General features: G+C 40.6%; 1 protein-coding gene across 14 annotated transcripts in view; it reads right to left on the reverse strand.

Moving 5' to 3' along the window:
• Positions 1–26,138, reverse strand: part of DST (dystonin) — a 478,409-nt gene that overhangs the window by 264,681 nt on the left and 187,590 nt on the right. For 13 of the 14 annotated variants that reach the window (XM_019537571.1, XM_019537570.1, XM_019537564.1 and 10 more), the window contains 3 exons: positions 21,492–21,581; positions 18,559–18,636; positions 15,301–15,393 (listed from right to left, as the gene is read on the reverse strand). In XM_019537571.1, the coding sequence (XP_019393116.1) occupies positions 15,301–15,393; positions 18,559–18,636; positions 21,492–21,581 (261 nt within the window). Of the gene's footprint in view, positions 1–4,245; positions 5,268–15,300; positions 15,394–18,558; positions 18,637–21,491; positions 21,582–26,138 lie in introns of those variants that run through there. The other variant, XM_019537569.1, reaches the window with a different exon arrangement.

Below are 26,138 nucleotides of genomic sequence, written 5' to 3' on the forward strand. Positions count from 1 at the left end.
GCCCCCTGATCATGCCAGTGGCCCTCCTCTGGACCCTCTCCATGTTGTCCACATCCCTCTTGAAGTGCGGTGCCCAGAACTGGACGCAGTACTCCAGCTGCGGCCTGACCAGTGTTGCAGAGAGGGGGAGTATCACCTCCTTGGACCTGCCTGAGATGCATCTGTGGATGCATGACAAGGTACGGTTGGCCTTCCTGACCATGTCCCCACATTGTCGGCCCATGTTCATTTTGGCATCAATAATGACTCAAAGATCTTTTTCTGTCTCTGTACTGACAAGAGAGGAGTTCCCCAGCCTGTAAATATGCTGCTGGTTCTTCCTCCCCAGCTGCAGTACCTTGCACTTGTCAGTGTTGAAACCCATCCTGTTCTCATCTGCCCACCCCTGTAACCTGTCTGTGCCCACTTCCGCCCACATCTTAGTGTCACCTGCGAATTTGAACAGGGTGCTTTTTACCCCCTTCCCCAAGTCACAGATGAAGATGTTGAACAGTGCGGGCCCGAGGACCAAGCCCTGCAGAACCCCACTGCCCACATCCCTCCAGGTCAAATAAGACCTGTCCACCACCACTCTCTGGGTGCAGCCCTCCAGCCAGTTAGTGACCCATTTGACTGTGTAGGTGACGACGCCACAGTTTCATAGTTTTTTAATGAGAATGAGATGAGGGACAGTGTCGAAGGCCTTCCTAAAGTTCAGAAGGACTACATCCACTGGTCATAGAAGGCCACCAGGTTGGTCTGACAGGACCTGCCACTAATGAACCCATGTTGGTTGCCCCTAAGCATAATCTCCCCTCCTGGCCCCTCGTGGATATGTGCCGGAATAATTCTCTCAAAAAGCTTACCCAAGACTGCGGTAAGACTGACGGACCTATAGTTTCCCGGGTCTTCCTTCCTCCCTTTTTTGAAAATGGGAACAACAGTGGCCCTTTTCCAGTCCTTTGGCACCACGCCAGAGCACCATGAGCGCTCATAAAGCGGTGCCAGGGGTCCCGCTATGACCTCTGCTAATTCCCTCAGCACTCTGGGGTGGAGATTGTCAGGACCAGCTGATTTAAATACATGCAGTCCCTCCAGAAGTTCCCTGTCTAGGTCCTCACTGATCCTGGGTCTGGGTGTGCCTCCCCTGGGTCGTATGGGGGTTCCGGTGGAGGGTGACCCAGTCCCTGCTCAGAAAAATGGAGGCAAAGAAATTGTTAAATAGGTTAGCTTTGCTGTCTGGTACAACAACCAGATTTCCTAGCATGTCTTGCAGAGGCCCCACATTACCCAGTACCTTCTTTTTACCACCTATGTATTTAAAAAAGGACTTCTTGTTGTCCTTGATCCGGGAAGCTAGTCCCAGTTCCATCTCCGCCTTGGCCTTCCTGACCACCCCACTACAGCCCTGAGCAACCGAGGTATAGTTCTCCCTGGTGATGGCCCCTCCCTTCCACTGAGTGTACGCCTCCTTCTTAGCTAGGAGACGTTCCCATGTGCTTTTGTGGCCTCTTGCCCCCTTTGATCCGTGCTGGGATTACCTCCCTTTGGGCTTGAAGGATCGTCTCCTTAAGGAACGACCACTCTTCTTGGATACCTGACTCCTCTTCCCTCTGGGACCTCAGTGCCTCCCTGACTATTCTCCTTACCTCATTGAAATCCGCCCTCCTGAAGCCTAGGGCTGCTGCCTTACTGCACGCCTTTGCCACCTTGCGCTGGATGGGGAATTCCAGCAGTAAACAATCACTGTCGCCCAGGTGGTCAAGCACCCGCAGCCCCCTCACCAGGTCATCGCCCGTGGCCCGAACCATATCCAACAAGGCGTCTCCCTTGGTGGGGCTGTGCACCTCCTGGGTTAGATGGAGGTCCTGTATCTTGGCTGGGAACTTACTTCAGTGGTCAGACCTGGTTGACTGCTCTTCCCAGCAGATGTCCAGAAAGTTCAGATGACCCATGATGACCACGTCCTTTGACCTAACTACCTCCGTGAGCTGACTTAAGAATTCCTGGTCTAGCTCTTCTCCTTTGTTGGGTGTTCTGCGGTAGAGCCCCACTGTTAAGTCCCTTCCACCCCTGGCCCTTAGTGTGGTCTAAGTGTAATGTGTAATAAATCCATACCATAAAATAAATCCAAATCCAAGCTAAATGTGTACATCTAGATTTGAAGGTGAAATCAAATCCATCAAAATTATATTAATAATAATAATACTTCCATTTGAAAGCGCTCTTAAAATAGTACTGAGTTCAACTTCATATACTTCAACATTGTTTCATAAATAGTGAAGCTGGAAAACAGCAAGTACGTGTTCTGGAGGTGACAAGGCAAAGTAAGGATTTATTCCAGGATAGGGTAAGAGTTTGTATCTAGGTTATAGTGCAAGCAAGCTGAATATAAGTAGCAACTCACTGAAGTACCTCTGTACCAGTGCAAATGGCAGTGGTATTAGTCATTTTTCACTGTTCTGGTTGACTGCAGGTATAAGTGGATACTTGTGAACGCAGTATCATTATTGTTGTTGTTAATAATAATGATAATAAATCCCTAGCTCCCATACATCACTTTTCACTGTAAATCCTGGCCGGGGAAACTCTGATAGGGCAGGTGGTCAATAGTCCTGTGCATTTGTGTACAATCTTTGTGTTATATCTTGAAAGACAAAAAGATTATTTTTTCAATCTAAACATGTATGTAGTTTCCACTAAAGCAAACTGATATGTATATAAAAATCTGCTCCCTGAGTCTACTTTGCAAACACCTACTTGCTTCCAAGGGGTAAACTGACAGAAAAGGTGATGCCTTTATAACACATGGCAAAAAAGGAAATATGGGCTTTGGTTTGGACCTGCTTTCAAGTCAAAGCCAGATGCTCTGACAAACCATTTCTGCTCAGATGGCTAGGGGCTGTATTCAAAACAAGGTTCTTTACAACCCATCATATCTGTTTGGCCTACATACAGTTACAGGTTTTGTAACTCTACAATAACTATATCCAACTCAAATCGTTATACAGTATGAACCTTAGAGTAGCTACAGTTACCACTATCAATTAGTTCCTTTCCCACAGGGCAATAAGATAGGCCAGCAAGCACTTCAAAGATGGATAACTGTATCAAGAGTAGAATTGCTTTAATCAATAAGGCATAATTAATCGCGTCTAACTCAGGTATACAGATAAGCCTTGTTCTCACACTTCTTCTTAGGTCATGACACATTGCTTAAAATAAAAAAGGAACATCTGAACATGTGCTTGAACTCCACTTGAATAAAAAATAAAAAATCTTAGTTTGTACTTATAACCTGACAACTTGTGAAAGATTCTTTAATGTCTTTACAAAAGTGAATTACACAGATTAAGGGCTCCTATTTTGTTCTTTGATGGAAAGATTTTTGGGACATAGCCATTTGCCCCATTCACTAAAACTGTATCCCCTCAAGGTCCCTATTCAGGGATCCTTCCCCTAGTAAGAGGAATTCTGTTTTCTAGAGCCATACTAATAGGTGCTAATTTGCTGAACAAGGGCATGGCAAAACTGTTACGTGAAGAGATTAGAAACCAATAGCTCTCTGCATTCAACTTTCTCACACTTCTTACAACTACATTCAAACCTCAGCTTCCCTTCCTGTAAAATCGAACATATTTCAGCAATGCGTTGCAGTTTAAAGAAATTCATGTTTGGAACTCATCTTCCAGTGAAGAGTTCTTTAAAGTGCAGAGTATTAATCATATAATTTGGAGTCACTTTTTTAATGCAAGTATCTTATATATTGCTACAGTTCTTCAACACCCACTGGCAGAGACTGCAATCAATTCTAAAAACTCCTTTTCATCTCATATAGTCCTTGATGTAACAAATAAGGATACTGTTTTCCAAGAACCACTAAGGAAATATACGATTGCTATTAAAAGTAAATATAATACAACAACTCTATTCTTCTTAAAATTCACTTCACTTTTTGAAGTGATTTTAACCTACGAATCTTTCTTCAAAGTGAGGAAACACCTGAAATCAGGTTATAGAGAGCACACTGTTCAAAAGCAGAGCAACACTACTTAAACAAATGCATAAAAGATTTAGTATTGTGTACAGTACTGTGCTATGGCTGTACACACAATGACAGTGTATAAAGAGTTACATAGAGGAGATGGGAAGATCATAAGCAAGCAGAACCTGTTGAAATATGTGATTCCGCTTTACTAAAATATTGACATTTCAACGTCTGTTAAAAGCTTAGTCTTTAATGTTGCAGTGCTCCAATATATTTACCTTGCTGCTGTTTGGAGAAAAGCTATAAAATGCCTTTTCTTTTGATACTTGAGGAAAGACAGCATCAGAAGAGTGAGATCTCTTTTCTTCAGACTGTAGGTCACTTTTTGTTTCAGAGGGAAACCAGTACAGCTTTTCATAGTTTTTCCTTTCTGGGATATCTTCAGTAATTCTGCAAGAAAATTCACTTAACCCAGTCTCTTCATGTTCTCTGCCTGAATGGAAGATAGCAGAGTTCAAGCTAGCTGCTTTTTCAAAGGAAAGACTATGAACATTTTCCTGGAATGTTAACTCTCTTGTGTTGCCATTATACAAATATTTCCTTTTCTGTGCACAGACCTTTTCTGTACTCCTCTTGTCTCGTTCATTTAACCATGTCTCTATGTCATCCGACTTAGCGACACTTTGATTATCATCATGAAAACTGTCCTCTTGGAAAGAATTGCTGCTTTCTTCATTTGGCAAAGCTTCCGCTTGTACAAGATCAACAGAAATGTCTGTACTTACAGGCAGAATATTACTGTCCGCTGGCATCCTCTCTGGAAAGGAATCACCCAGTGCCATCCCCTTTGAAAGAATCTCCCGGTCTTCTGAACTTTGCCTTTCATGACGGCTTTTTTCTTCTTTTTCCTTATTCTGTTCTGAATCTGTTCTCTCCCCAGTTGATTTCTTTCTTGTTTTCCGTTTGAAATATCTTCTTCCAGGGGAATGTTTCGGAGGATTTAAGGGAGCTTTGGCAGGATCTAAACATTGTTCTTCCTTTTCAGCTCTTACACATCCACAGACATTCCCCATTTGGCTAACAGTAAATCATTTACACAGACTCATTCATTTCAGTATATTTACATACACATAAATCCGTCTCAGAAAGTTGAGAACTCCGGTTCGTACCCTAATTTCTTCCAGACTTCATTTCCATCCTCCTCACGACGTAGCCATTTTGCTTATGAGAAATGCTCACGCAATAAATGTCATGGCATTGTGCCCAGACAGGGCCTGTGTCTGATTAGACACTATGGCTTATTTCTGGCCACCAATCCTCTTAAACAAACATCACTGCTTCAGCATTAAGCTGTAATGCTGATGGCCTTTCACAGAAATGACAGAGCACTTATGGGCAACAGAAAAGTCTCACATACATTATAACTTCCCATTCCATTTGGTAATTCTAGTTTGCTAGACTTGAAAACTATGCAGCAACCTTTGACACTATTAACTGGCATTCCAAGTCCAAAGCAAACACCACAGTAAATACCAGGAGAGATTTAGTCAGCAGACTCTTTCTCACAATATCTTGAATATTTTTCTACGACATCCATAAGTATATGAAAAAGTGCATTAAGATTCATTAACGGAGGGTGCTCTGGGGAGTAGATTTTTATTTGTGGGGCTTTTTCATAATGGCTGATAGAAAATTATTGCAGATTGCTCAGTATTTTGCTATTGTTATACAAGCATGAGACCTTACTCAGGTCAGCAGCACTGTGTAAGGACAAGATCTTAGTAGGAGTGGTAAAACTGCAGATAACTAAAGGCAAAGGGAGACAGTCTGCCTAAAAACGATCAATTAAGCAACTGCAAAATAGAGCTCAACTTGAACAAACCATAATCTTATAATCTCTCTTGGTTTTAGGAAGAAAAAACCCTGTATTTTCTCTTTCCCTTCCCCCCTGCTCAGGAATCACATATTAGTTCTGAACAGTTGAATACAAAAGCCACAAAGTTTTATATTATTCAACAGATCTAAACAGAGATTTAAATTGTTGTAAAGGGGAAAGACTTGTTAAACTCCATGTTCTTATGTTTTAAGAGTATCAGTTTTCATTACTTGACCAAAATTATCCCATATCATCAAAAACAGGTGTTTCATCTCAATTCCTGTAACTCCTATGAACTCCAATTACCTGAAGGAGCAGCCAACCAGCTAAACTCCTGAAACTGAGAACAAGAAATCGGAATGTTTATGCAACCCCAGGAGCACTTCGAACCAGCCCTGTTAATGATAGTCCAGCAACATGAGCCAACCTGGAGGCCTCCCACATCTCAAGCAAGAATCCCTCCTGCAGTGACGACGAGCTAAAGGCCTTCCCTGTGCTACTCCCATCTCCCCTAATACTGTAATTCCAGGCTTCACTTTGAAAATCAAGCCTCACAACAGTAGTTCAAATTGTTTGTATGAAAATTTAATTACCTTGTTTAAATATTTCACACTGTAAGAAAGCTTTGCAATCAGTTTGCAGAGTAAGACACTGAAATGGAAACCTATCATCAGGGTAAGGTTTGCTTGTTATCTCAGAGTTATGCCTCCACACTTAAAAAGCAAGGTTAGCTGTTTCAGCTGAGTGACTCGCATTTATTTCAACAAGAATTGCACTGCTAAAAACTAAGCAACTTTACTTGCTATGGCCTTTAGGCTAGGGACAGACAGTCAAAAAGCCTGAGCCTGAATTGATTCAATCTTTGCAGATTAGTTTAACCTGCAGAGACTGAACTGATTTGCAAGTGGATAGACATTAACTTTTGATTCAGAGAATGCAGGCACATGCCTGCACTGGCTCAGGCTACAAACTGTTGGGGAGAAGAGAGGTGCTAGAGTGAACCCTCCCTTCCCATCAATAATACTGAGCTGAGGGGGGGGCATGGCCAGACCCAAGCAGGACTCTATGATTAGGGAGGGGTTTAAATCCTTACCCTAGCCTGCACCGTCCTCAGCCAGGCTATGCTTGGAGGGGGAAACAGCCTTCACCAGGCTTTTTCCAACTCACTGCTCAAGTGGCAGGAGTATTGCCAGCACCCAGCCCCTGGGGTTAGCACTCTGAAGCAAGGGGGGAGGGGGATGGAGGACCGCTTGATGATACTGAGTACTGAATTTGTACTGTTGATGGTACTGAGACTTGGAAAAAGCTGTTTTGGGGCTAATAAAATTTGTTCATCATCAACAGATGCATGCACTCCGCACAAGCAGTAAGGAAGAATGGAGGAATATTACCAGCTGACCTGCTAATTAATTCCAAAAAGCCCTAAGTGGACACCATTCTGCCTGCCTTTGTCTCGGTGACACTGGAGACACACACATATAGACACCTCTCAGCATTAGCTAGCACGGGGGTGGTATGACCGTGACCATGACCAGATGCCTGCTGGAGTCTGTGCTCTTGGAGAGAAGAGAGAGGGGGGATCCCTGCTTGAGGAGTAAGTGGCAAGCAGGGGCTGGGGCAGGAGGAATCCAAGCAGATGCTGCTGTGCCTACAGTCTCCATCTCTTTCTCAGCCAGCCGGACCTTGGCTAGGGAGGAGAGAGCAGGGTAAGCCTGGAGCAGACAGCCCAGCACAGGGCTGAAAAGCATGCTGGGGGGACTCTGATTTAACTTAAATCAGAAAGTTCCATAAACCGGTTTGACCCAAATCAGTTAAGTCTGACACTACGTTCAACCAGATTTTGTTTCAACCAGTTTCGGCCATTTTGAAACTGATTATGTGCACTGAACTTATGCTCTATTACAAGTTTACACCAGTTTCTGACCACTTAAACCATTTTATGTGTAACTTCTGTCCCTAGCCTTATTGACCAGTTCCAAAACTCAGTACTTTATACCTTTTTGCTGAGGGCACCCATATAAAACCAAATTTATACTAATTTTCAAAGCATTTCATAGGGATATAGCTGCTTCATTTCTGGCACCTCTAATGGATAGTGCCTAGAGTAGAAACTGATGGCAGTGTTTAGCAAATTTTACTTTATAATCTTAGTGGGATAGAATGTTGTCATGGGAAAATGCTCCCCAGCTGCTAGATAAAAAGATACTTAACAAAAATAAATACAGATATAATGCCAAGGCAATTATGTTTAAATTGGGAGATATTTATACTATGGCAACATCCTGTTCCCTGGCTTTATTTGTAATTTTATCATACAGCAAGTTATGGTAATGCAGAAGCTGTTGTTTTGCCTGGTACATATTGATAGGGCAGTGACTGTTGCTCTATTAACTGGTATTAAAAAGGTGTATTCTAGCAGCTTAAAATAACAGTTGTAGAACCAGCTGCTGCAAGCCCTCTACCAGCAGATAACTAGTTGACTTCAGCAAGATTTCCTTCTGCAGCTTGCAGTTAGTCCCTGAATTTGCCCTTCATTTACTAGGAAACTAGATTTTAGAAAGTCTAGATTTTATAGCCTGCACTGTAGCACCTGGTGCCCCAGCCAGTCCCTCTAAAGCAGGCTGACCCAGGGTGGAGTAGCCCTAGGCTGACAAGTTAACCCTCTGTGTCCCCTGCCAGCCAGGTCAGCTCTACCTCAGCTCATGTGCTGTAGTCCTGGGCACACATATAAATGCTGTATCTGGAAGCATGAATTGTGCCAGAGTTTATTGCTATGTGCTAATTGCACATGTTAAGCAAAGCAGTTGAATGACACTAAATTCTAGACATAATTATTGGTTTTTCCACCTCAATCTACATTCATGCAAATACCATTACTCCAAACAAAACAAAACCCCAACCACTATTTAAGGCAGCTCAGAAACATGCCATTGCAGTAATGTCTAAAGATGCTGTGTTCTTACAGCAAAAAATGTTTTATCTAAATAGGAATGATGGTATTCCAGAAATGATATAGTAGAATTAAAGAGAATTATAAACATGAAAATGAGTGATCAACTACATGTCCCCAGATTTATGAAAAGGGTGTTAACTAAATACAATATAACACGGATGACAGCATTATCCCCCATCCAATGAATGATTTATGAGAAATTATAAATATTCCAGAAGTATTTCAAATTAAAATTTTGTTAAATATTTAAAGCAAATTGTCAGCATGATTTCTTAGATAGGATTGTATTAAACTATGCAGTTGAATAAATGCATCTACTATATATTTAAAGTCTATTTAAAAACCATGATGATGCCATCTTCTTGAAAACCAGAAACTTCCTCCTGCATTTGTTGTTCACCCAAAACTCCTGCCAGATTCACTGAGGTAACTGACTATCTAAGGAATGCAATATCAACATCCTGCACGATGTGGTAAGGGGTATAGTGGTATGGGGGGTGAGTAAAGTCCCCTGGGGTGGGGGCAGAATGATGGAAAACCATTGCTGCAATCAAGCAAGGTTGCCAGCCCAATTATTTTTCAAATGATAGTCTGCAAACTTTTTTATGGGCAACCAAGCTTCTTTACTATGGTTGGTGTTAAACCCCTAATTTAAACCTGGCCCTAGTCCACAGCCGAGCAGAAAGGTTACATTTAAATTATATAAAATATATATCAATAAAAACATATGTTGCTAAAAAGTTTGGTTGTCCATAAAAAGGTTCCAGATTGGCAGTATAAAAACTGTCTTGGGTCCTTGACCTTCTTCTATTTTAAATCAGGGGTGAATTAAATGTGAATTCTTGGGATCTGAGCCTAACGCTTGGACAGGACACAGCAGCTTGCCTCAAAGACAACTGCCTTTTGCCAGCCAATTGCTGGCCAAATAGGGACTAAAGGATGGGAGTACAAAGAAAACTCTGTCCTCAGAATCTCAATCCCATACAATCCAAGTGATGAGAATAGAAAAGCAAAGCTGACTGCTGTCAGAGCAAAGGACACAGAAGAAACCAAGATGTCAGAATGTCACATTCTAAATAGTAAATAACCTGACAAAGGCTGTGGGATAGGGCTACGCTAACTGGACAGTCTACCTGAATTTGTCTACAAGCTAATACAGCCTTCACTCTCACAAATATCAGTGTAATCAAGAATATCTCACAATTATTAGTGTATGACATGAGGTGTTATCTCAATTGTAAAGGTGAAGAGAATTACACAGTTAATCGTTGAGCTGGAAAGTTGAACACAAGAGTAGCTGGGAAATAAACCTCTCTCTCCTATAGAGCTCTCCCTCACAGGAAACTTCACTGTGAGAACTCTCCTGAACCATCTCTTTCCATTTGCTGAAAAGCTCCTCCCAGAACCTCATTGTGGGTTTAGGACCTCCAGAGGCATAACCGACATGATCTTCACAGCTCACCAGCTGCAGGAAAAACGGATAAACCTCTCTGCGTGGCCTTTGACCTCATGAAAGCCTTTGACTCTGTCAACCAAGAAGCATTGTGAAGGACCATTCAGAAGTTAAGATGCCCACCAAAATTCATCAGCACTCTTTGCATGCTTCATGCCAGCATGCTAGCAGCGGTTCTCAGTAACAGTTCTCTCACAGATGCCTTTGAGGTTAAGACAGAAGTTAAGCAAGGTTGTATCATCACTCTAACACTCTTCTTAGTATTTCTTACTGAAATGTTACATCTAACTACCAGCAAACCTTTAGTCAGGGTGGAGCTAAACTATCAAATGGATGGTAAAACTCTTTACTTTCAGCCAACTCCAATCCAAAACCAAGACCACCTCAGCCATCAAGCTCCATTACACTGACGATACTATATTGTGTGCTCACCCAGAAGCAGACCTTCAAGCAATCGTTGACTTCTTTACTGAGGCATGCAAGAATATAGGACTGATGTTTAACATTCAGAAGACTAAGGTCCTCCATCAACAAGCTTTTTTAATGATCCCTGGTCATTCAGATTCACAGTAAGACTCTGGAGAGCACTGAATATTTCCCATACCTTGGAAGCCATCTCTTGCAGAAGGCTGACATCAACAAAGAAATCCAGTATCACCTCAAAGGTGCAAATGCAGCCTTCAGATGCCTGAGGAAATACAGGAAGAGTTTGCTGCAAGGATCTCAATACTATGAAAACTTATGATGACGACAGGAGATGGAAAAATGGGAGTGGAACAAACAGCGTACCACAGACCAAAACCAGAACCCAGAGCCACCCACCCCACGTGGAAACAAGTGCTTGAGCTGCAACAGTCTGTCAAACCCAGATAGGCCTCATCAGTCATCTTCAGACACGCAGGTAAGACAATCAGGGAAGATAATTATCCTCAACTGCAAGGGATTGCTGATGATGATATTTCAAATGAGCATTTTTTCCACTGGCAGTATACTGGCGGAAGAACAGATTGGCCAATATGTTAGCATAGAACAGCATAAGAGAAACAGACAAGACTGCCTGTGGCAAAAATGCTTGCTAGCTAGGCAGAAAAAAGAGGTCTGAGACACAGAATACAGAGAAAGCATTAGCACATTCAGGAGGACTGGACTGGTATTTGGGCTGCATGGAAGGGATGAAGATTAAAAACTACACAATAGGTGAACTGTGAAGACTATTCTGATAGTGGAAAGCAGAAAAAAGTAGGAAAAGTTTTTCATGAGTGATACTGAGTTAGAGGAAGAAATGAGGAGGATGAAGATAACAAAGCCTGTTGGATAGCGACTTGGAAATTTCCAAGAATCTGAAGTTTAGCAGATCTGCGGCTTCTTAATCTGGAAATTATTTTCTTCATTCCTTAAACCTGTTGCAATTAACCTGGATGCTGGTTAGAAAGGGGCATTTTTAGATGCACAAGGTTAAAAGAAGTGATTTGAAACATTTTTAGAGATGAGGCATTCCTAAGTTTGTAAATGATTTTACAGAACCAAATTCTGCTTTTATGTACACCTATGCCATTTTGCTCACTACAGTTGAAGTCCATAGACATGTAGGAAAAAACAGGAAAGTTTCCTGTAATACTGCAATAATTTTGTACATTGCATATATGCTATATAATTCAAAAAAACAATATGTTTAAAGATCCTCTATAACCGATATCACGCTAAACAATATTCAGTATTGCATTATCCACAATATAAAAATTAACCACATATTATAAACAAATAAATAGGAAATGTATAAACGTATGCCTAGGATATATACCTATACCTTAGACTGTTCAGGTATATTCCATACCCAAAAAGACATTTAGATTTCATGAAATCTTTATATTCCTATGTCCACCATCTATACAGATTCAAAGCATTGTTTGGAAGAGTTACGCCTGCAAACTCCTGGTCTGCAGGCTGCAACAGTCTGTATTGTTTTTAAGAGAACTTACACTGGGACTATGCAGATACTGGATTAGGAAGCCATAACAATCTCCTCTTCCCCTCCACCAGGCATCATTCAGGAGAGAAAAAAAATCCCAGATGTGTATTGCATATTGTAGTCTTGTACACGGCACCTTACCTAAAGTACTATTTTCCAAACCATTTCATCCAAGCCTTTAGAAGTCTTTTTTTTTTTCTTCCCAAATATTCTCCACACAAGCACCCTGGCTTGATAAAAAATACTCATGAACAACAGTCAAAAAATCCCTAGCATCTTGCAATCCTCCCAGCTTTCAATTTAATTAAAACAAACATAAATAAAACATAGGGCAGTATATTTACACAACAAAAGACATGCAAAAACTAAGGTTATTCTACACAGTGTTATTCCTTAGTAGCTGTTTCTGATAACTCTGTATGTAGGCACTCTTATTCCAGACTAAGAATGATTTTTCCACTTCAGTTTAACCCACTGTGCAAGTGAAATAACAGTAATCCTTGAAGTTCACATCCTACCTTACTTCAAAATAAGGCTGTCTTCACTATGCACTGCTCTGAATGAGCTAGCTCACCAGAAGTAGCACAGCCACATAACCTAGATGCTACACCCAAGCTAATTACTTATGCTGGCTACCAGCTAGCTAGAGCTAGCATGGATACCACTATGTAGCATCAGACTAAGATTTCCTAACTTTCAAGTATACACAAGGTTTAAGAATATGTAAGGTTCAACAATATGCTCATTCACACGTGGATCAATTTTCATTATTGAAAGTAAGTATCTTTTCAAATGCAACAAACCACCACGGATTTCAAAAGAACCCATATGCAAGCAACAGACAAGATGATCAGGCCAAGATGTTTAAAGGAAACTAAGTTAATGTACAGAAATAAGCTTGTGCCATCTTACAAACCACCTCTCAGTTTGGTGCATCAATAGTCATCCAGACATTCCTATCCACTCATCACGTGATTTCACAAAAACCCTTTTGGACGTGAACCAAGCACCTCCTACAGCATACCACAATACTGAAGAATTTTGAAAGAAAGCTTGGGCAGAAAACACTTTTCCAAAAAACATTTTGTCTCTGACCCAACAGCGCAATGATTGGGCTTCAACCTTCCACGGAGCATGTGAACAGCCCTTAATAGGATACTCACTCGACATGGCCACTATAGCCACCTGATGTACAAGTGGTACCTAAAAACCTCACCTGGATGCAACTGTGAAAACCCCGACCAAACCATGGAGCACATAATAACATTCTGCCCCAGATACAAGTTTGAGGGTGACATCCTGGAGTTACACTTGCTTTCCAGTAGGGCACTGGTCTGGTTGGGGAATTTAGAATTAAAACTGTTACAATACGTCTTGCTCCTAAAGCCATATGAAAGACAAATAAGTTTGGTCCTAAAACTGCATCAGAAAGTGCAAGGAAACAGAACACCAGCAAATTGAATATCTAGTTTTCAGTTGTTTCATATTTCATAAAGTTATTTGGTAATTACTTATTTTTGAAACCACGGTTATGTTCCATTTTTTTCAGAAAACTATGTTAACACATGACAGCATAATTAGTGTATTGGTGAGATTTGTACAACAGAAGTCATCCTTCATAGAGTAAACTAGCTTATGTAAAGGAACAGTAGAAACTTTATCAAATTAGTTCAGATATGTCCAAAACGCACTTTTCCTCATTACTCTTTACAGATAGGGACAGTAAATGGCATATTTTGCTTTTACCATCATTTTACAAGCACTCAGATTTGCTTTAAGCACCCCACAATACAGATGACAACAAAAACCAGCAACCTAAGCCAGCAAAGACCTAAACACAAGTAGCCCAGTTCATGCCAAATGGGGATGCTTGCTTGTATGAATGAATTTAGTTGGGCACATTAGAAGATCAGGATCTGAGAGGAAAAGAATAGACAAAGGGTGGGAGAAAACATCAAGCAACTGAACTTACGACAAATACATGCCTTGTCCATTTCTGGCAACTCTGTTTGTTAATTACAGTTTACTGCTCAATGATCTGTTTCTTAAAATATAGGTAAATATTTCATAACTGTCTCTTTTATTTTTCATACATATTTATGTATGAAATACATACATATATTTATTTGAATCTGAATATTTAAACATGGCTTTCTCCCTCCTCCTATATATTATACACATGCATATTTATGTATTTATGCATTTGTTTGTTTATTTATGCCCCTTCCTACTTCTGTTTAGGATTTGTAGTTAGAAAAGCAAATTTGACTTCCAAAGGCTTTTTTTAACAAGTAATTTATTTTTCAAGCCATAAATCCTAAGCAGTAGCAATTGATCATAAAGAAACTACATATTGCAATTTGATTATGTAATTTTCTGACAGCTTAAAATGCATACCCTAGAAAGAATCTATTGCTAACAATACTTCTAGTCATAAAAGATAAAAATAGGTAAAAATTAATAGCCATCTGAACTGCATCATCTACATCCAGGGCCATTCATCAAACTCCTATTCTGAGAAGCGATCTTATACTACATAATGTAAGCAGTGTACTGTATATAAACCAACCAACGGTGCAACAATTACAGTGCCACCTGATACAAGCCAGTATTACCACAGCATTCATTGTTTTCAAAATGAAATGTTTTAGAAATGTTTTTCATCTTTAGAAAATGCTAAAATAACACTTTTACATGTTCAAAATCAGAATTTGACTCAAAAATCCTTATAAAACCTATAGGACATAACATGTTTTTGGCTTAATATTCAATAAAAACATGTTTGTAAAATAAAACAAGATCCTGTTATTAAAACTCTAAAGAAATGTATTAAGCTTTGCTTTTAATACTGATCAAAAATGGACTCTCTTCACAAACAGGAAATGAAAAGTCAAGCCAAACTAACTAATTGTGATTAATGTGATTTATCTGACCAGAACTTTCAAATACATATAAGAGATGTCCATGTGCTGCACAGCTTCTATGGACTCCTATGGTAAGTGATCTGATCATACATGATAACAACCTTCCAAAGAAACCAGATGTGCCTAAAAAACATATTGCCAAGAAAAACTAGACTTACCTGAAAGTGCAAAATTATGGTCCATATTAACCCCAAAGTCAACTTGGGATTTCCATCTGTTATGTCATCATTTCGAATATTTACCAGTTTTACCTGCCATTGTGGAAAGGAAAATATACACAGAATTGAAATAAATTTGTACTGAAAACTGCTCCCCGCCTTGACTCAAAAATACATACTCTTTATGTTTTGACCGTACTCTATAACAAACATTTTGGCCAACATTTTTAAATGTACAAAGATACTGGGTTCTGGCAATTACTGACTAGCTGGGGATCCCCATGGTAATGTAATCACCCCCTCACGTAAAACCAACAAATCTGGTTCTTGTGCCAGCTGGTCCCCAACCTAGAACAAGGAATATATCAGAGTGTAGGGGGCTGCACCCAGTCCTAGGCAGCCCTTGGACCGAAGATACCGTAACCGGTTCGCTGATCATTTACATTCTCTGCATTCTGCTGCACCAGAGAGAGCCCAACTGAAAGCGACAATTTGGCCACTAAAACCAAGACAAGCCAATTTATTATACTCTTTTTTTATAAACAAAAGTATAATAATTATATTTAATACTACCTAATGCTTTAGACTTTCAAAGGGTTGCATACATATTAATTAACAAAATGAAAAGTTCATCTTTAAGATCAAATATCAATGGGTTAAAGGGCAGCTACATTTCCAACTCCAATAACCTTTTTTAGATTAAGTTACTAACAGTTATCAGCAGCCTATTATTTTCTTCATTATCCCACTTTGTTACCTGTATCATCTGTCTATTTAGTTGGAAATTAGACAATGGAATAAATATAAGACATGCATTTTATGTTTAAACTATTACAATTATTTGTTCACATTACTTAATATATACACTATACTGACATTTAACATGCAAGGGCATGTCCTCTTCTTAATCTGCATACATAATTATAATTACAGTCAGCCAATGCTTCACAGGGAAAAAGGAGAGAGCACATGTTAAAAAAATTAAAAAGAAAAAATCTTATTTTCTCCTGCCACTGCATTACAGAAGCTGTTCAATTTTAACAAAACTGTGTACTAGTTAGGTATATATGGTCTTTCCAAAGTCAGTTCTCAAACCTGTTGATACTTTGGACCTTCTGACCCACACCACAAAACAGTTCTTCTAATGGAAGATCACAGAGCCAGTCTTCTGTAAGACTTCGGTCTTCTCAGATCACAGTGTCTTCTAAAGTTTATTTATGAATGAGCACAAAATCTCCTCTTTCATAAATATCTCTGAGGTCTACCACAACCCTCAGGAAATTCCTTTTACTCCTGAAGTCTGTGGTAACTGCTTGTGTTTAAGTATTAACTAAATTCCTCCACACTAGCTGGCAGAGGTATGAACCTTTATCCTTAAATGAGAGCAATACTAACTGCTCTGCCCCAGGTTCCAGGTGGCAATGTCAGGTGGCAGAGGGGCTGGCTAGAGCATGAGAGTACTGAAAGTGTAGAGCCATGTGGCTAAATGGCAGGCAGGAGTCTGGCCCCCTGTTGCTTGGACTGACTGGGCACAATTTATGCCCACAGTCAGTGTCTACCTGTGCAATTACCAGTGCAATTAATCACAGTTAATTATTCCTTCATATTAGGCCACAGTAAACTAATTAACACTCCTGGAAGATAATACCATCAGAGATAATACTTACAGTGGTGCTTATTTTACAGCAGTGCTAATTAGTTTACTGGAGCCTAATAGCACATGTAGATGGTGACACTTTACTCTGCAGCTAATTAGTCTATTCCACAGTATGAGTGTGGCCTCAGCGCACAAATGTTACTAGGCGATTAGTACCTGCATTACAATTCAAACACAATAAAAGGAGTGTATCTTATTTAAAAGAAATGCTACATCGGCTTATCTCTTTTGCTATTGTATTCCTCTTCCATTCTTCCAGCAACTGTTTAAAGCCTGGGCTGTTAACTGTTTAAAAGTTTATCAGTACTGATTCAAACAAAACCAAATGGGAAACAGTTTTCCCACCTCACAAATTTCATTTTTTGGTTTAACATGAAGATGTAAGCAATGCCCTCCAAAGTTTTTCACAAAAAGAGGCAGTATCTCCAACAAGAATCATGTATAGCCAGGTAATTATGGCACTCACATGGGATGTGGGACCCAAGAAATTAAATCCCTATTCTGCTGTTCCTTGACATCCCATGAAAGATTATACAGGTTATTTGAGGGTGGGGAGTAGGTCCAAGCTAAATTCTCTATTCTTCCTGATTGAGACCAGAGACATTAGTCTGGGCGCCTTATACTTTTGGTAAGTAATTACTGGCTTCTCCTGGGTGGGTCTGGGAAATTGTGTGGGGTTTTTTGTTGCACTTTTTTAACTGTTTAAACACTTAAATATTCACTAGAATGAGGATTTGAACCTGACTGCCTACTTCCCACACAAGTGCCCTGACTTCACGGCTATGTGGCCAGTCTCCCATATTCCCTGGCCCCATTCGTATTTTGTATGTATACAAGATGAAAGAGTTTCACCCCAGACAGGTGCCTGGTGGTGAGGACATTCCTATGAACAGGTTCAAGTTTCTGCTATGAACCAGGCAGAGAAGGAATTTAAATACAGATTTCCTCAGTTCTACCTAGAATTGGATCCTGCATCTTCTACATTCCAGGTGAATGCCTGGAAGAGAGTCTTACTCACTCCAATTAAAACTGCCAAGGCCAAAGATTATTTTCCCCCCAAAAAAGTGTCACTGAAATTAGTGCCTTCCCACAAGGAGTCTTGATTTCAAGCTAAAGGCACCGTAAGTGACTACTAGGCAGCTCCAACAAATGATATGTCCTTTGTATATCACGCTGAGAGTATTGTCACCATCTCAGAGATCATGTTGGGGTATTCCTCAGGAAAGGTATTATTGCAAGAGGGCTGGTGTTTTCCAGAATGGTCCTTTAAGACCTGAGGCAGCTGCATACGAGTCATCGTGCAACACCACGTTACTCTAACTTTGCTAGGAGTGGGATGTCTCCTGCACCCTGAAGAATAACAGGAGTGAAAAGATGGTGTAAATTTACCTTTGTCACACATACATCACCATCACTAGAGCACCACCACGATCAGTTCAGACACCACAATGCCATCATATTTTTTACCATTTTTAGAATACAAAGTTTAAAAATGTAAACGATGCAGCTGTTCTTTTTCCCAGTGAGCTCTGTCTATCTGTCTGTTAATTCTGTGAGTGCAATTCTCTTGTAAATTTTATTTGTTAAAAGTAGTATCATACCTGGCGTTTTTTCAAATAGTCAAGTGCAATCTGTACATTCTGTAGTCTGTGAAAACGCATCCGACCTTTCTCTCGGGGCTAAAAATGGAAAAGGAAAATTGTGAGACTTTTAGGTGACAAGACTACTAGACTACTACTAGATAAAGAGTCCAATTTGAAATGTTCAAGGTTCTACTGTTTTCATAACCGCTGCAAAAGTTTACGTGAAAACTAATGTCCTAGGGGAAGCTGTGCTTTAAATTTACATAAAGCCTATTTTATTGCATCTGAATAGCTCAGCTGGAAAAGAAAAAAGTCAAAGGCCCCAATCCTGTAACCTAATCCAAGCAGTCCCGTGTTCCTTCAGAGATCTACTGCAGTCTGGAGGCTTACATCAGGATTCAGGGGTCTAACCAGAGTGGATAATCAAGGCCACAGAGTGGTACTGCATCAAAACAAAAGGTCTAGATCATATTAGGCAAGCCAAACTACATGTAATAATCAGGTGCATCTTCAAGATGACTTGTTAACAACTCCTGCAATAATGTGATAGGAAACTTACCTTAATATAGGTATATTTTATTATAATTATATAATTGTTCATATATATATGAATGAGAAAGATGTAATATAAATAAATGCTTTCTTTTAAATAGAATTTGTATTATATAGTCTTAATACATAACCTCAGATTTCTTACATAAACTGATCTACTGTATAGAAATGTATAAAAAAGTGAGGCATGAAGAAAGCTAATAAATTACCCTCATCTCAAAGCAAAAACAAATTAGCAAGAAGAAATTGTAAATTATTGTGCATGGTGTGTTAATGGAAAAATGGCAAAACTGCATGCAGTTAGTGTAAAATCACCAGGAGGAAGAATTACACAGAAAAAGAATATTTTATCTAGCTGTCAGAGAGCATATATTGGAAAGTAACTATACTTATGTAATCATAGTATCCAACTATTTCTGGCTTTCTTCCTTATTTCAGATTTTTCACAAACTTTTACAGCAATAAGCAGGAGCACACTTACAATCCCTCCTACCAATCAGCCATGAATATGATTATTTCCTCAGACAACCTCTGTGAAATACACAGGCAGTCAGAATTTTCTGTAATTGAATTTTTTCCCTACAAAATATATTTTCCAGGAGGAAACATGAGGAAATGCAGCTGGAAAAGAAGCATCAACTAAAACACAAAAATGGAACTTTAAGTCACTATATGAAATCCCTGATTTGTTTAAACAACTGAAAGTTTAGGGTCAGTTACTGAGTCCTTACTGCAGAATAACTTCTATAGGTAGAATTAAAGAGTGGTTAAAATTGGGGCTTTAACTTCCTAAAACAAGTAGAGGTTGTCAAAAAGTAACAGTATAAAGTCTCAGAGGGGAAATATTTTTACATACAGGTAAAATGCAAATGTTTTGAGGCACATTCTATCTGGAATGCATGCAGGTTCTACTGGAATCACCACTACACAACACAGATGTGGATCCAAGAACAGAATTTGGTCCTGTGATAAAGCTGTTGATGGAAGCTCCACAAAAACATAGAACAGCTACTTGGGACCAATCAGTATCCAACATTTTGCAATTTATAAGTAAATATTTCCCATCTGGACAACGAGGATAGTAAAAGATTCAGCATCTACTGCCATCAGGTTAGCTCTATAAACTGTCAAAATATTTACAGGCTGAAACACCACATATTTCTGACATCTATCACGAAACACTATCTACATTAGCTATCTACTTTGAAAAGAGTAACTATATGCCATTTATGTGATGAGGAACTATAGAAGTACTGCATCTCCATATTTAATCCTAGCCCTGTTGAAATCTTAACAGAATTTGTGGTATTGAGTTTAGTGAAGCCAGAATTTCACCCCATGCTTTATACTGCTTACATACTTTCCAGGTTACACACTGATGGCAAATAAAAAGAAATCTTAATGTAATGAAATTACTGCATTTCTGTATTTATTATAAAATAATACAACTTCACTCAATCTGAGCCATAAGGCTGAGAAGTAAAGTTACCTACACATCATATTTGCCTAACAGTTGTGGAAAGCATAGTGATAGCAAATAAACAGAAATCGTAAAGTGTTGCATTTAGCACTTAGCAAATGAATCGAATGGAAAATGTCTGTCATAGCTCAAGGTTGTCAGTTTCCCAGAATATGTATATCCTAGCTCATCAGCATGAATTCCTTCATTCTTTCTATTGCACTACTGGAGAACACCAAGCCAAAAGATTACTTTAAAGTTAACAGACAGCACACTTCAAATACTAAGTTAGTATGGTTATGGGGGTCGGCACCTACCCCCTTATCCTCATCCTCCACATCCTCATGCTGTTCATACGCGCATGCTTCTGTTGAACTCACCAACCGTAAGGTCTTCAAAAAATCTCGCTCTCTTGGCTAATGAATACAACAGACAGAAAACAGGACAGCAAAGACACAAGACAGACCACAAATGAAGAAAAGAGCATGAACAGAAGAACATAATGAAAAGAACAAATACCAAGCAAGGGAAGTAATGCTCACAAAGAAAGGAAATGACACCTGAGGAGCATGTTAGACAGTTTCAGGTAGGGACATTTTCCCCTTGCCATTTGTTAATTTATTTTCCTTAATGTGAAGGAACATCAAGCATTCACATTTAGTAAAGAAAATCCATAAAGAAAAAGTAAAAGAGAGAAAGAACTAGTGCAGTACCTTATTAAAAATCATGATCACAGAAGAAAAACATTTTATATTCCCACACTAAGTCATGGTGTTCTTGAATTTTATTACCAGACACACAGCGTATGCCTTTGGCACTAACAGTGATAGAGTATGAGATAAATCAAAGACATTCTTAACAACCAACCTCCAAAGAGTTACAAACAGCAAAAACGGGTATACAGTGGCCTGAAATCATTTTCTGTGATTACAGGTCTTACCAGGGTATCTCCAGAAAGGACTTCTAGAAGGGAGATCAAGTTATGTCCATCCCTCAGGTCTTCATATAGGTCATTCACATGCTTGCGAACCTGCAGAAGTAAACAGACATAGGAAGATGAATTTTCTCTCTCCAAAGGCTTCAAAATAATTGTTAACACTGCTTTTTGTAATGTGCATCCTCTGACATATGCCAACATGCCACTTATAATTTGTTCAGACACTGTAGCATGAGAAATACAAAACATTATTACCTACAATGTAAATCAAAATCAACTTGTGGCGTTTATTTGGGGGGGGGGATGTATTTTATTCATAATGAAAAGAAGGTAAATGTGAAGGAGAGTAGGTAAGAAAAAACAAAAGTTATAAGCCAGATGCAATTCCTGCCAACTTTACAGACACCAAATATTTATGAATGCTGACCTAAAAAGGGATACTTTAAGGAAAACACAGTTCAGACCCATATCAGAATTAATGGTAGGGAAAAGTATAAATAGACAACATCCTGGCCCAGAAAGTAAATATGATGGTGGAGCTTTCAGCCAGGACTTCATTTTGGGTCACCATTGTTCCCAGTAAATCACCAGGGAATGGCTCCTCAGCTTCAAAAGAGCTAGGCTGTTGTCCTTTGTTAGGAGCTAAATTCTACTGTCAATCAGGAGAGGTGATCTCCTTTTCGTCAGCACATTTGTACGTGTGAAAGGTGCACCAGGATTCAATCCAAACCTTCTTCTGCCTACAACAAAGCAACCACCTCTGTAGACATGGCCTGTGGGAGAGTCTTCTAGATCCACACCATTAAAATAAAAAACGTGCTCTAATTCTGCGGCTAGTGCAAAGTACTGTGTATGTTCTTTAGTTCGAGTTATCACACTCATCACAAGATTCCACAACCTAAAGTTATATGTAAATAATCTGAGAATATCATTTTAACTGAGAATAATATCAAACATATTCCTGTTTATGCTGAAGACTAGTCAGAACAAGTAATCTATCCATAATGAAGTATCCCTTACAGCAGTGGTCTCCACCCTTTTTAAGTAGGAGATCACCTTTGGCATTTAAAAGCAATCCAAGATCTACTGTGCATAGCTGCCACCCCCCCACCCAGCAGGTAAGTCTGTGGGGGGAAAAGCGGGGGGCAGATCAAGGCAGAGGGAGAAAAAATTATTTGGGGGCTCACCTCCCCAGCAGGTAAGTCCCACCTGGCCAGGGCCCCACGCAACTTAACCCCTGCTCCTGCCTCTGCAGCGCTGTTCCTCACCACAGGGGCCTCGATCTAGCCCCCGGCCCTTCCCTCCCCTACAGACTGACCTGCTGGACTGGGGCACATGCGTGCATGCATATGGGCACTTACCGCCCCCCAGCCTCAAATCGACTCCAAGAGGCTCCAGGATCTACTGGTGAATCGAGATCCATTGGTTGATGACCACTTTCTTATAGTATTTTCCAAAACAATGGTATATCACACATCCACAGCAAAGATAATTGAATTCTAGTTAGGGATGCAATATAACAACTTCAAAAAGGAGGTTGAATCCAAAAGAAATACTATGGTAATACCAAAATATTATGGATGAAAAAAAGAATACACCATATCCCCATGGTATATTTAAGAGAAACAGGAAAACCCAAAATGACATACTTTGATACTAGGGCTGTGCAAAATGGCTATGTTTCGATTCAGTTTCATATTCAGCCGTTTCAGAGGACAGTGATTCATTTTGGTGTTTCAGATCACTGTCCCGTTTCGTTTGGACAAATCTGTTCCAGAGATTCGGCCCCACCAAATCTCCTCTGAATCTGTTTCGAACGGACTGCAAGTTTAGCACAGCCCTACTGCCCAGCCAGGTGGGGCTTGGGGCCAGGAGCTGCCAGGCCCCAGTGGGGAACAGGACAGAGCTGTGGGTAGCTCATCTGGGGGAGGGGGGTGGTCACTGCCCTCTGTACAGGCGAGAAGACCCCCATGAGGATCTCTGATCCATGTCTTGCTGGGTCACGGGGCAGGGAAGCAGTGCAGAGTGGCAAGCAAGCCTGCTGGTCCCTGCTGCACGACCTGGCTCGGCAGAGAGCAGAAATCTGTGTTGGGGATCTCCTCGCCGCCACTGCCTGTCCCATGCAGCCCTGAATCTCTGCTCCCTGTGGAGACAGGTCATGCAGCAGGGATCAGCACTGCCCTGCCGTGTGACCTGGCTCCACAGAGAGCAGAGATCCATGCAGGAGGTCTCCATACCACTGCTGCCCGCCCCATGCAGCCCCACGTTACCAGGGCAGCACAGCACGGGCAGCAACAGCGAGAAGGCAGCGAGAACTGTTTCTTTGTAAAGAAACAGTTATCATGTTGCTTTTTGAGTATGATCTTGGTATGCCAGTTAGTACAACTGAAATGAATGGGGCAGTTCACACTTTGGGTACATAGTCTACATTTCTTAGCAAACTGTGCGGAGAAGTGGGCATGCTAGAAGGGAGAGACAAGCTGCAATTGGATCTGGACAGATTACAGGGGTGGGCGGATGAGAATAGAATGGGATTCAATACTGACAAGTGCAGGTACTGCACCTAGGGAGAAAGAACCAACAGCATACCTACAGGTTGAGGAACTCCCTTCTCATCAGCACAGAGGCAGAAAAGGATCTTGGAGTCATTACAGACTCCAAGATGAACACGGGCCGCAAATGTGGGGATGCAGTCAGGAAGTCTAACTGCATCTTGTCATGCATCCACAGATGCATCACAAACAGGTCCAAGGAGGTGATCCTCCCCATCTATATGACATTGGTTAGGCTACTGTTGGAGTACTGCATCCAGTTCTGGGTGCCACACTTCAGGAGGGACGTGGACAACATGGAGAGGGTCCAGAGGGCCACTCGCATGATCAGAGGGCAACAGGACAAGCCCTACGAGGAGAGGTTACAGGACCTGAACCTGTTCAGCCTCCACAAGAGGAGGCTGAGAGAGGATCTGGTGGCCGTCTATAAACTGGCAAAGGGAGACCAGCAGGCAATGGGAGAGTCCCTGTTCCCCCGAGCACTACTGGGACTAACAAGGAATAATGGCCATAAGTTGACAGAGAGTAGATTCAGATTAGACATCAGGAGGCGCTACTTCACGGTCAGGGCGGCTAGGATCTGGAACCAACTTCCAAGAGAAGTGGTGCTCGGTCCTACCCTGGGAGTCTTCAAAAGGAAGCTGGGTGAACACCTTGCTGGGGTTGTTTGACCCCAGTACTCTTTCCTGCCATGGCAGGGGGTCAGACTTGATGATCTGCTCAGGTCCCTTCCGACCCTACCAACTATGAAACTTAAATTTTTTAATCATTCACACCAGCTTCACCGTTTGAAGGAGTTGGGGGGTTTTTTCAGAATTATGCACTGCATATTTTATACTAGCATATAAACAAAATTAAAAAATGCCAAAACTAGGGTTTGAAGATAGTCTTTCACTTTATAAAAAACTGCATTTCAAGTTCAAGCATTAATATTTTCATTTTCTGACCAAGAAAAAACAACCAAGCCTACCAGCCAGTGAGCTCATTTATTGAGATATCAGGATGCAGCCCCACTCACTTTCAGTCTTCAAATGAACAATACTGTTGTGCCTGGATGATACCAACAGCACATGACAGGGACAAATATACAAGGACTTACTTAGAAGTGTTTCAGGGAATTTTGGTGGAGCAGTCATGCCTATTTAAACCAAAATAAGCTTGGTTTCTTTTTTTTTCCTTTCAAGGCACCGTGTTGTTGTCTAGAAAATATTGATTCTATTTCCTTTAACTGTTTGCAACAGAAGTGCATAATTTCTGTCTAACAAAACCCTTAGGAAGCTGTCATTTCACACTTACAAAGAACACAACCGAGTAGCTTCAAGGTCCAATGTACCAACAGAGCTCAGAGACAGAATAGATGCATTACATATGTTGCCGACCAACCTGAACGGAGGTATCTAGCAAGAGAGGAGGAAGCCATATATTTGAGGCCATTGACACCAGCATGGCTTAAAAGCTGCCAAGAAAGGGTGCATAATCAACCATGCATCATCTCATGTTCGCACCACTGAGAGGATGCACAGGTGCTTACTAAGTTATGAATGGACAAGCACTGGGACCAGAAGATATTGATATCGATTTTTCCACCTCAACACCTTGAAGTTTTTCACTAAATGGCGAAAGCTTTTGTGGCTTTGGGAAGTTTTGCATACCAGTCTCTCTCTTTGCAAAATATTTTATTTTCTCAAATTTCTTTTTTTCATTTCTCATTTCATAAAATTTTCTATCTCATCTGTGCCCACAAAGCCTGAGCTGCCTTCTCACCCTCTGGCTCACAACCCTAAATGTAGAACTGTAAGAAGTACTGCAAGGCAGTGTTGTCTACCCGTACTGGTTAGTGGAAGGGACTGGAAGCCAGATAGGTTTCAGCTTTTCCATGGACTTGGTGGGAAACCCATTTGAGAAGTGTCTTTTACCCTCATTTTCTCTTCCTTTCTTATTGAAATTTTTCTGCCACTACTGACCTTAGCATAATTAGTCAACTTGCCCTTTGCACTATGAATCCTTGCATGGTGACCTAGAGACAAGAACTAAAACCATATTTTTTTTTTACCAGAAGGTAGAAATTCAAAACATATTTTTAGACAAGTACCAGAAA

This window comes from Crocodylus porosus, unplaced genomic scaffold (genome assembly GCF_001723895.1).
Source record: "Crocodylus porosus isolate Cpor-Errol unplaced genomic scaffold, CroPor_comp1, whole genome shotgun sequence".
NCBI classification, from domain to species: domain Eukaryota; kingdom Metazoa; phylum Chordata; order Crocodylia; family Crocodylidae; genus Crocodylus; species Crocodylus porosus.